Consider the following 12,119-nt stretch of genomic DNA (forward strand, 5'->3'; position numbering starts at 1 on the left):
CGACCCGTGTGGGGCATTTTGTTACCGGAGGGCGGTCAGCTGGGCGTCTGGTTCTTCCAGTGTGCGACAAAACAGCAAAAAGGCCCAGCTTACAGCCCCTAGTGCCCCGCTCCCCACAGTATACTGCCTATTAAAGTACTCCGAGTAACCCCAGCCCTCTGCGGGTACCAATACCCATTCTTCAAATAATACAATTTAAAGGAAACAAGCTGCAGCCCTGCTGCTGCACACGCTCACTGCTGTAGTCCAATGATTATTGCTGCTGAATGTGGATGAATCAGCCAATCAGAGGCAGGGAAAGCGCTCCCTTTGAAACGCTTGTGTGGGAGGGGAAGGGGCAACTTTAAAGGGTATTATAGGGACAGTCCGTCCGTCACATGACTTTAAAGCACAACCGAAGCATATACAATACACGTGTTACATATATACACGCACACGCAAGGTGTGTCCGGTACCAGACCCATTGTACAGCGCTGTGGTATATGGAGGTGCTATGTCAATCAATAAAATGATGTCCCTGAAACCTCCGATGGGGGTCCGATCATCGCCATCTAACGATCTGAAAGACCTCAACAGCGCTGCGCAGGCTTTCCTCACCGCGTTTTCTTTATGAGCATCTTGGGGACCGGACAGTCACTCCAGCCTCTTACTAACATCCCTCAAACCCACGCATTCCCTGCCGTGACAATTCTCTGATCAAATGAGGGGTCAGAGGACAGAAGGAAGTTTTACGTGACTGAGAGGGTGGTGGGTAAGTGGAACAGCCTTCCAGCAGAAGTGGTAGAGGGTAAGACAGTGAGGGGACATACGGCTCCTGAATCTAAGACGAGACCAACGACTGATTAGTTAGGCTAGACGGGGGCCGATCGGCGGGCAGATTTTAGGTTTGTAAATAGGGGACGGTCTCAGAACACATTTTTGGATTATTAATGCCCCCGAATACGTGACGACGCGGTTAACAAGTTCATGGCTGGCAGGAAATGAACGTTTCTGTCCTGGCTTTACATGCGCCGGGGGGGCCATCAGAGAAAAGATGTAAAGTTACATCGGCTGTCGGGGACCTCAGAGATCTCCATCAAATTAAAGAGAAGCAAAGTTCACTGAGTAGGAGACCTCTGAGGTCTGATTTTATGTTGGCCCAATAAGCTACAAACATTGGCTGACAGGGAAAAATAGTCAAAATCTATACATATATATATATTCATTCACATACAAACAAAATGAAGTATTTGGTTAATAAAATGTATCGCATTTATCGGTATTTTAATTTATTTATTACGATGAAGCAAAGCGGCGGCATCGCATTCAGTTTAATCGAGGCATCATCTCCTAATGATGCAATTAGTGCCACATCCAATATGGCGGCCGAGAAGGGCCTGTCAAGTGTCAAAATTCTCTTCCGGTGCCGCAGATTCGCTTCCTCACTCTCCAAGATGGCGATGCGCGTGGTGCTGTCTGCATGTAGCCGGGCCGGTGAGGGCATTTTCTTATTACCTGCACTGATGGGGTTCATGGCGGGCAGTTCACTGGGGTATTAAGATGCCGAGGGGCAGGTGAGGAAGGGGGAAGAGGGTCAGAGGTCACCACGCAAAGGCTGAAGGTCATGGGATGCTAAAGGTCACCCCAAGAGCTTCATGTGGTGGCTGCGGGTTTCTCGGTGCCTTTGTCCCGAGCTGCGCCCTTGGGGCAAATCAATTATTTTACTGCCCCGGTAATCAAAAAGCTGATCAATACCCTGCAGCGGCTTTACCATCAGCGCCGGGTCCTGGATCCCTGCCTGCCGTCACTGATGTCTCATTCAGGGGTTAATTATATTTTTGTATAATATATTTGATAAGAAATACTAAAATATTTTTTTAAAACCCCAAGGTTTTTCCTAATTGATAATAAAGGAAATTATGACGGGGGGGGGTTGTGCCGGATGCTCCTGACCTGCAGAGCTTACACTCGTTAGGGAACCGTGAGGAGGGGATGCAGGTATTCTGTGTAATTGCTGTATTTATGGGGTAAGATGATTTGCCCCGGGGAGAGGGGCAATTTCCAGGGGTCCTGATGTTCTGATGTAAGGAAGACCCCCCCCCAAATAAAATAGCTTTCCTGCAAGTCAGTCATTTCCGGTTGGTTTGGAGCAATGCTGGCTTCTACCTCCTCCACCTGAAAGCCCATCCCTGCAGCCAGTGACAATGTAGCGAAACCAGCGTTAACCCCCGGCTCTCCGGACAGCATGATGCGGAACGAACTGTGAACGAATAGTGAAGTTCATTCGGGACGTTCTGCTTTTAAATCCCAAAACGCCAGCCTCTTTGAGACATCAGATGGGGGGGGGATTTGGGGGCTTCTTCATTTTACTGCCTTAATACAGAAGCTGGAAGGGGGCAAATTCTTATCTTAATGCCCCGAGTGATTTACAGGGTTAACAAGATCCGCTTTACTGCCCCTGAGATCTTTTACACTGCTTCTTTAATGTATATGGCTGGGGTTCTATCAGAAATCTGATTGGCTGAGCCCCCCCCCTCCATACGTTCCATGCTGCTGTTGTGGTTTTTTTTTTTTAATTTTTTTTTTTTTCTTTCAGTTTTCAGCGGGATTCCGGCTCGCAGTCTGCGGATCGCGGTAAGTCCGAGGCGTCACAGGAATGTAAACGGGGCGGTTCTGTTTGATATGAAAGGGTTAAAAAAAAAAACATACGCTTCCCTGCGGGGGAGGTTAATGGCCCCATGTGGCTTCATCTTTAGATTGTAAGCTCAGAAGCCAAGTGCTGGCAGGGGGAACATAATAAACCCCTCTGATTTCTTTTAATTCAGACATGGTCCGGCCCCCCGGCCCGCTTCTGCCCCTTGCTGGTGAGGAATTACGCCGCGGAGGCAAAAAAGACCTATCAGAGAGACAAGCCTCACGTGAACATCGGGACTATCGGACACGTGGACCACGGCAAGACCACCCTGACCGCAGCCATTACAAAGAGTAAGTGAGGGGGGGCTTTTTTACCCCAGGGGTTGTTTTGGAACGCGGGGCAATTCTGAAGCCACTTCCTAACGGGTTCGGGTTGATCATTCCTGGCAAATCTCGGGGGGCCGGAGGGCCAGCAGTGATGTTGTGGCTTCTCTTCCGTGTCAGTTCTGGCCGAGGCCGGAGGGGCTCAGTTTAAGAAGTACGAGGATATCGATAATGCCCCGGAGGAGAAGGCGCGTGGCATCACCATCAACGCGTCGCACGTGGAGTACACCACCGCCAACCGGCACTACGCGCACACCGACTGCCCCGGGCACGCGGACTACGTCAAGGTGAACACGGGCTGGGGTTTAATCTATTAGTAACTTGGGGGGCCGGCGCGGGCCGATGCCTGGGGGGCCGCAGGCCAATTCGTCTGTATCCCCCCTGACTCTATACTATATACTCTCTCCGCAGAACATGATCACCGGCACGTCGCAGATGGACGGCTGCATCCTGGTTGTCGCTGCCACGGACGGGCAGATGCCGCAGACCAGGGAGCACTTACTGTTGGCCAAACAGGTGAGTCCGTTTGCCAGCGCGGGGTCCACGTGTTGGTCGTACCAACAGTATCTGATCAGGTGGCCGGGCGTTCAGTAACCCTTTCCTTCCCCTCTCAGATCGGCGTGAAGCACATCGTTGTGTTTATTAACAAGGCGGACGCCGTGGACGATAAGGAGATGCTGGATCTCGTGGAGCTGGAGGTCCGAGAGCTGCTGACGGAGTTCGGATACGACGGAGAGAACACGCCGGTGATCACCGGATCCGCTCTGTGCGCCCTCGAGGTACGCGGAGTCCGACGCCTGCAAACACCACGGATCAACAGACGTTTCTAACATCTAATAGCCTTAAACCGGGATCAGCGAACGCGCGTTGTTTTTTTTTTCCATCTTTCAGAACAGGAATCAGGACATCGGTTTGAATTCCATCATGAAGCTGCTGGACGCCGTGGACACTCACATCCCCGTCCCACCGCGAGATCTCGACAAGCCCTTCCTGCTCCCCGTCGAAGCCGTCTACTCGATCCCAGGTAACGCCGTCCCGTCGCCAGCGTGCCCTGCTCGGGGGGGGGTCATCGGGTCGGCAGTCGGATGACCGTCTGTCTCCTGTCCGTTTTCAGGCAGGGGAACCGTGGTGACCGGGACCCTGGAGAGAGGAACCATCAGGAAAGGCGACGAATGTGAATTCGTGGGACGTAATAAACAGATCAAGTCTGTGGTTACAGGTAACATCCGTCTAACGCTTATCCATCTCACCCCCTCGGGTCGCCGGGGCTTGGCCGCCCCATACCCCCCCGCCCCGGGCTCCTGTCGCTTGCCCGTCATCTCCTGCTTTACTGTCTTCTCCAGGCGTTGAGATGTTCCACCAGAACTTAGACCGGGCAGAGGCTGGAGATAACCTCGGAGCCCTCGTCAGGGGGTTAAAGAGAGAGGATGTGAGGCGGGGGATGGTGATGTGCAAACCGGGGTCCATCCGGCCGCACCAGAAGATCCAAGCCCAGGTAATCCTCCCCAGATCGGCCCGAAGGGTCCTTACCCGTCAGATTCTGTAACTTTTGTTAAAGGTTCCTGTAAAGCTTTGTCACCAGTCCAAAATCCCCCCCCCCCTCCCTGGCCGTGACATGAAGCTGAAACAGAACATAGAAGCCTAGAACCTGCCGGCAGATCGGCCCCATCCGGCCCCCGTCTAGTCGCCCGTTTCTCCTGCTGTAAAGACTCAAACCTTAATCAGTCGTTGGTCTCGTCTTAGATTCAGGAGCCATATGTCTATCCCATGCATGTTTAATCCCCTCACTGTATTACCCTCTACCACCTCTGCTGGGAGGCTGTTCCTCTTGGCGAAAAGCAGTGTAGTGTTTGCGGATTTGTGTCGTCTGTGCTGAAGGTGTAATGGTGACCGTGTGCGCGATGCTCTGCAGGTCTACATTCTCAGTAAGGAGGAAGGGGGCCGCCACAAGCCTTTTGTCAGTAACTTCTTGCCCGTGATGTTCTCTCTGACCTGGGACATGTCCTGCCGGGTGCAGCTGCCGACCAACAAGGTAGGTGGTATTTGTTTTTTTTTGTTTGTTTGTTTTTTACCCCCCCCCTCCCTGAAGCTCCTGACCCAGCCTGTCTGTCTCTGTTGGCCCTATCCGGCCCCCGTTAACCCATCGCCCCTTTCCACCCAGGAAATGGTGATGCCGGGTGAAGACTCCGCGCTCACCCTGACCCTGCGACAGCCCATGGTCTTGGAAATCGGTCAGCGCTTCACCCTGAGAGACGGCAACCGGACGATCGGCACCGGCTTGGTGACGGAGATCCTGGAGATGACACCCGACGATGACATTAACTGGGGCGGCTGAACCCCCCCCCCCCAAAAAAAAAATGAACTGATCTTGGAGGGTTTTGTGGGTTCCTAGCGAATAATAAGAGAGAACCATAAACGCGATGGACGTCGGTCCGTCCGCACATCGGCCCCCCTGCACCCCGGCTCTTTCCTCTGTAAAATACACCCTTTCCTAAATAAAGTGGCTTTGTCTCCATGCTGTCTTTGGGCAGATTTGTGTTAAAGCTGCAGTTCCACTTCAAGGCTCTGTCGGCCTCAGAGGACTTAACAGATCCCCCATTCAAGCTTTCTTACGCTGTCATGGCAACTAAGCCTTTCAGCCAATTGGTGTTCTCCAGCGTCACATGATCACTAGCAAGATTTAATCTCTCCCGGATAAAGTATTTATTATATACAGAATGACCAAATAAAAACTAGGATCCGTGCGTTTGTTCAGAAGGAAATTTATTGTCATGTTACATCATTTCTGTCATTTAGTTACAGCTGTTTAAAGCGGGTGTTACTTTGTAGCCAAAGGGATGGCTACTCCCCCCCCCTGCTTTTGGGCAGCTATAGAAATAAATACCCTTTGCTGGGTAAGCGGGGGGCCGTCGGGTGATAGAAGGATCAGTCCAGGGACCGATGAGCCAGAACCTGGTGCGGTCCTTTTGGGTTCTAATTCCATACCGGAACTTCTCGGAGGCTCTTGTGAAAGAAAACTATAACCGCAATGATCGTCGGTCCGTCCGCACATCGGCCCCCTGCACCCCCAGCTCTTTCCTCTATGAAATACCCCTGGTGGCTCCGTCCCTGCGGGTCTCTGGCTGCCTTTGGGGGGGATTGGATTCTCAGCGCTCTCCACGTTGGATTCCCGGGTCCACGGATCTGTTTCTCGGGGGTAAGGATGTCTCGGGGGGGCCGCGTCAGCGATGCTGTTCTCTAGGCGTTACTTTAGCGTCCGGAAAGGGTAATAACAAGCAACTAGATGTTAGGGAAGTGGTCGAATTTCTGGGCCCGCGGTTTGCTTTTACCCTCTGGAGCCGGCGACGCGCCGTTCCCCGGAATCTGCGGCAAGAGCTGGCCCTGCGGAGAAAGGCAACGGCAACGGTAAGAAATCTGTCTCTAGAACGTCATCGGACATTAACATCCCGTAACGACGGATTGTCTGCCACGGCAGGGGGGGACACTGACCCACTATTAAAAAAATAAAGCCAGAGCTGTACAATGTGCGCATTAATGCGGGGCCGATATAAATTCCTCCCCGGCAACCTGTTCATTAACAGAAACGTACAAAGAACGAGAGACGGGAAGAGCGAAGATTTCATTCAGAACAAAGGAGAGGATCTATTACAGTGAGGGCAGTAAAGGTACGGAATCCACCGCCCAGAGAGGGGGGGTTTATCAGACACCAGATGCCCCCAAAAGGGGTAAAAGCAGAACATCCAGGGATATAAACAACGGAATAAACAGTCGTATTTTACAGCTTCTCCATCCGACGAGGAATCCGAGCGCCTTTTGGAGTTGAGAAGGTTTTTTTTCCCTAAAATTCTAAAAAAGGGTAATGAGGTTTTTTTGCCATCTTTTGCATCAAAAGCAGGAAGGATTGGTAGAGAGGAGAACGTGACAGACTCTTTTTATTTTAACCTAAATTACTAAATAACTGTTACTACGTTAAGTCACCATAAATTCTTGGCTCTTTACGTCTCAGACGATATCCGCGCCGGGCAGCCGGGGACAGTAAGTTACGTGTTTTGATGACGTGTCCTTGTGTAACGCATTCGACACGTTTGGCCTGAGAGGGCAGGACGTCACTCCGGGGGCCGTACCTGCTGCAGTCTCCTCCTCCCCTTGCTCTTCCTCTTTTCAGGTTCCTCGCGGGCGGGGTTAAAATAAGTGCTCTCCAGCAGCTGCTCACACGCCTGGCGATCATCGGGATTCATGCGCAGACAAGCCTGGGGAATGAACAGGGTTTGATTATCCAGAACCGAGGCAGGAAGGGGGTCTGGTGCAATCTAACTGGATGCGGGATTACAAGAGAATGGCGCATCCCAGCATTTCCTCCCTGGGAAACAAGTGTCTTCATTTAGGTTCCTCTTTATATAACTCAGTAACTGTTTGTAGTAAGGGAGGTAGAGAATGTCTAGAAGAAGGAGATGCTGCGCGTTTATATACCCATGTGGGGGCAGGTTTCTGTATCTATGGAATGTCACCCGTCATTTACCTTCATGAAGCTCATAGCAGTCGGCTGGATGTTGGGGAATTTCTCCTCCAAAGTTTCCTGAGAAACAAAAGATGAACATTAATAAAAATAGGAAAGCATATCGATTACACTATATATATATATACAATATAAATTCACTTATATATCTGGGTTCTAAAGCAGGATAACCGTACCACGTCTCCGGGGTCAGGCTCGGGGATACTGGCTCCATGAAAGAACTGGTTGCTTCGGAAGATGTACTGGTGTCGGGGGATCAGCTTTCCTGTAACACAAGCAACACATACGGGGGGAGAGTATATAATATATAATATGAGGAATATACAGGATATAACGAGTTATAAGGACGGGATTAGTTATACGGCCGGAGAGTATATAATATATAATATGAGGAATATACAGGGATATAACGGGTTATAAGGACGGGATTAGTTATACGGGCCGGAGAGTATATAATATATAATATGAGGAATATACAGGGATATAACGGGTTATAAGGACGGGATTAGTTATACGGGGGGAGATTATATAATATATAATATGAGGAATATACAGGATATAACGGGTTATAAGGACGGGATTAGTTATACAGCCGGAGAGTATATAATATATAATATGAGGAGTATACAGGATATAACGGGTTATAAGGACGGGATTAGTTATACGGGGGGAGAGTATATAATATATAATATGAGGAATATACAGGATATAACGGGTTATAAGGACGGGATTAGTTATACGGCCGGAGAGTATATAATATATAATATGAGGAATATACAGGATATAACGGGTTATAAGGACGGGATTAGTTATACGGCCGGAGAGTATATAATATATAATATGAGGAATATACAGGATATAACGGGTTATAAGGACGGGATTAGTTATACGGCCGGAGAGTATATAATATATAATATGAGGAATATACAGGATATAACGGGTTATAAGGATGGGATTAGTTATACGGCCGGAGAGTATATAATATATCATATGAGGAATATACAGGGATATAACGGGTTATAAGGAGGGGATTAGTTATACGGGGGGAGAGTATATAATATATAATATGAGGAATATACAGGGATATAACGGGTTATAAGGACGGGATTAGTTATACGGTGGGAGAGTATATAATATATAATATGAGGAATATACAGGGATATAACGGGTTATAAGGACGGGATTAGTTATACGGTGGGAGAGTATATAATATATAATATGAGGAATATACAGGATATAACGGGTTATAAGGAGGGGATTAGTTATACGGGGGGAGAGTATATAATATATAATATGAGGAATATACAGGGATATAACGGGTTATAAGGACGGGATTAGTTATACGGTGGGAGAGTATATAATATATAATATGAGGAATATACAGGATATAACGGGTTATAAGGACGGGATTAGTTATACGGCCGGAGAGTATATAATATATAATATGAGGAGTATACAGGGATATAACGGGTTATAAGGATGGCATTAGTTATACGGCCGGAGAGTATATAATATATAATATGAGGAATATACAGGATATAACGGGTTATAAGGACGGGATTAGTTATACGGCCGGAGAGTATATAATATATAATATGAGGAGTATACAGGATATAACGGGTTATAAGGACGGGATTAGTTATACGGCCGGAGAGTATATAATATATAATATGAGGAATATACGGGGATATAATGGGTTATAAGGACGGATTAGTTATACGGCCGGAGAGTATATAATATATAATATGAGGAATATACAGGATATAACGGGTTATAAGGACGGGATTAGTTATACGCGGGGGAGAGTATATAATATATAATATGAGGAATATACAGGATATAACGGGTTATAAGGACGGGATTAGTTATACGGCCGGAGAGTATATAATATATAATATGAGGAATATACAGGATATAACGGGTTATTAGGACGGGATTAATTATACGGGGGGGAGAGTATATAATATATAATATGAGGGATATACTCCCTCGGGGGGGCGGTCTGATGGATTTGGGTATACAGACGTTCAGACTCACCCAAAGTCCTAATAATCAGGTACAGCTGGTCCACGTCAGATTTCCCCGGCCACAGGGGCTGCCCGGAAAGAAGTTCTGCGAAGACGCAGCCCACGGCCCACACATCGACGGCCGCTCCATACTGAGTGTCTCCTACCAGCAGCTCCGGGGCCCGATACCACCGAGTAGCCACGTAATCTGTGTAATCATCACCAGGACGGGCTGTGGACAAAAAGAGTTAAAGAGGGAGCAGAAGTGGCTGCCAACAGCGAGATGTTGACCGGAGCGAGACGTGGAGCGGCCCAAAATCATCTCGAAACTCACTCAAAATGCGGGCGAAGCCGAAGTCGCAGAGCTTTATGACTCCTTGCTTGGTGAAAAGGATGTTTTCAGGCTTCACGTCCCGGTGGATGCACTACGAGAGGAGAAAGGACGCGTCTGGATTAACGTGGCCCCCGTGGGACCGACAGTCGCTAAGAAGACGCGTTTGGTTGTTACGTGACTACATTCCTGTAGAGCGTAAGCTCTCAAGAGACTTTGTGGCCAGGTAACCAGTGGGAATTACGCCCCTGAGGGGTTTTGCCCCAGTCTCAGGGTGAAGGGGCAGATTCTCAGGGGTCACACAGCCTGGAGCTAACTCTTTCTTACCCCCCCCCCAGTGATCATACATAAGACCCCCGGTTGGTGCTTTTGTTCCCAGTAGGTTATGGTTGATATCCCTGCTTGAATGCAGGTGACTCAATTAAGAGTTTCTTTAAATAATGACAAGTCAAGGTCTCCATGGCAACCGGTATGAGAGACATTTGGGGAGTCCGAGTGTAAAGTAATCTCTGGGGACTCACGTTATTCTTGTGGCAAAAGTTTACAGCTTGAAGTATCTGCCACACGATGTTCTTCGTGGTCGAGTCGGGAACCCTGGAGAGGAGAAGAAGGTGAATAACGTTTGCCGTCTGCCGGCGAAGGAAACCCGACGTTCTCTCTCGGAATCTGGATTTTATTTGAAGCCCCCGAAAGGTCCATCGCAGCTTCTTACGCCTCATTCATTCGTTCATTCATTCATTTGTTCATTCATTGAGATCCACTGACCCGTTGGGGTGTTTCTCCAGCTCGTTGAGGACCGTGTGGTCACAATACTCAAAGACCAGATGGAGCTTCCTCTTCCTCCTGAAAACCTCCAGCAGGTTCACCAGGTTGTTGTGTTTGAGTTGCTGAAAGGAAAGAGCTTTTTTTACTGGGGTATCCAGAGCAGGGCAAACAAGAAAACAGGAGGGTAAATAAGATCGGCCCCATCCGGCCCCCGTCTGGTCACCCCATTTCTCCTGCTGTAAATACTCAAACCTTAATCAACCGTTGGTCTCGTCTTAGATTCAGGAGCCGTATGTCTATCCCATGCATGTTTAATACCCTCACTGTATTACCCTCTACCACCTCTGCTGGGAGGCTTCACCTTCAGCATCCGGATCTCACGCAGGGCAATCTTTTTGATGACCGGGTCGTCCTCCGACTCTACAAACTTCTTGATGGCCACAACCTGCCCGGTCTCCTTATTCCGACATTTGAAGACCACTCCGTAAGACCCTTCCCCGATTTTCGCCAGCTTCTCGTATTTCTCCATCGCTGGAAACACGAGGGGTTAAATCTGTTGGCGGGGGGGAACCTCTCTGCCAATCAGGTCACAAGAAGAGCGCAGAGAGCGAGTCGGGGGTTGGGGTCCAAATAAATCCTGGGAATAAAATGAGGTTTCAGGAGACAGACTGTGATTCGTCAATCAAACCTCCCAACTCCTGCCCTCTGCGCATCAGGATGTGGGGGCCGAGCTTGGGAGGTAGAGTGTCACTCAAACTGGCAGCTCTACTGAGCATGTGCACTATTCTGCACATGTGCAGTAGGAATTCTCGGGTGTCCCACACGCGAGAGAATGAAATCCCGGGACGGAGACAGAGCTCGGTGGGACAGCGGAGTGGCAAAGTCGGGACTGTGCCCTGCACATCGGGACTGTTGGGAGGCATCGTGAATATTGTGAATTAAGTGACACGGGGGCCTTCTTGGTGCTCCTGAGACCCTTACAAACTGCACGATGAAGGCATCGCTCGCTGAATACAGCGTTTCTCATTACGATCATTTTGAATCTTCCTTTTATCATTTTTATGTAGTTCTGGCCGGAAAGATTTAGTAAGTGCTTTCTCGCCAGGAGACCGAGCGCCCTCTGCCATCGGCAGCCGCTCTCCCGCCGGGAGCTCACATAATCTCTATTTAATTGTCGTTAAAGGAGTAAATATTTGCTGCGGCTCGGGACAGACCGCAGGGAGCACATCTGACACGCGGGACACACGCAACACGCCGTGTACAACGACTTATCACACAGAGCGCCCAGAGTGTCAGCTCTCCGCCCTTACATAAACATAGACCCTGCCACCGGATCGGCCCCATCCGGCCCCCATCTAGTCACCCGTTTCTCCTGCTGTAAAGACTCAAACCTTAATCAGTCATTGGTCTCGTCTTAGATTCAGGAGCCGTATGTCTATCCCATGCATGTTTAATCCCCTCACTGTATTACCCTCTACCTCTTCTGCTGGGAGGCTGTTCAACT

General features: G+C 49.2%; 2 protein-coding genes across 2 annotated transcripts; one reads left to right on the forward strand and one right to left on the reverse strand.

Annotated features, from left to right (window-relative positions):
* The first annotated feature begins 1,413 nt into the window (after nucleotides 1-1,413).
* Nucleotides 1,414-5,512, forward strand: TUFM (Tu translation elongation factor, mitochondrial). The gene is made up of 11 exons (XM_053470743.1): nucleotides 1,414-1,473; nucleotides 2,576-2,613; nucleotides 2,805-2,964; nucleotides 3,118-3,284; nucleotides 3,409-3,513; nucleotides 3,612-3,776; nucleotides 3,889-4,021; nucleotides 4,112-4,216; nucleotides 4,341-4,492; nucleotides 4,910-5,029; nucleotides 5,159-5,512. The coding sequence occupies exons 1-11, from the start codon at nucleotides 1,434-1,436 to the stop codon at nucleotides 5,330-5,332; spliced, it is 1,359 nt and encodes a 452-aa protein (XP_053326718.1). The 5' UTR covers nucleotides 1,414-1,433; the 3' UTR covers nucleotides 5,333-5,512.
* A 701-nt stretch (nucleotides 5,513-6,213) lies between these two features.
* Nucleotides 6,214-11,247, reverse strand: LOC128501825 (cyclin-dependent kinase-like 4). Its single transcript, XM_053471457.1, has 9 exons — nucleotides 10,977-11,247; nucleotides 10,616-10,737; nucleotides 10,372-10,444; nucleotides 9,854-9,944; nucleotides 9,551-9,751; nucleotides 7,690-7,778; nucleotides 7,517-7,573; nucleotides 7,122-7,247; nucleotides 6,214-6,378 (listed from the first exon to the last, which is right to left on the reverse strand). The coding sequence occupies exons 1-9, from the start codon at nucleotides 11,142-11,144 to the stop codon at nucleotides 6,277-6,279; spliced, it is 1,029 nt and encodes a 342-aa protein (XP_053327432.1). The 5' UTR covers nucleotides 11,145-11,247; the 3' UTR covers nucleotides 6,214-6,276.
* Between the last annotated feature and the right edge of the window lie 872 nt (nucleotides 11,248-12,119).

Source organism: Spea bombifrons, chromosome 7, assembly GCF_027358695.1.
Source record: "Spea bombifrons isolate aSpeBom1 chromosome 7, aSpeBom1.2.pri, whole genome shotgun sequence".
NCBI lineage: Eukaryota > Metazoa > Chordata > Amphibia > Anura > Pelobatidae > Spea > Spea bombifrons.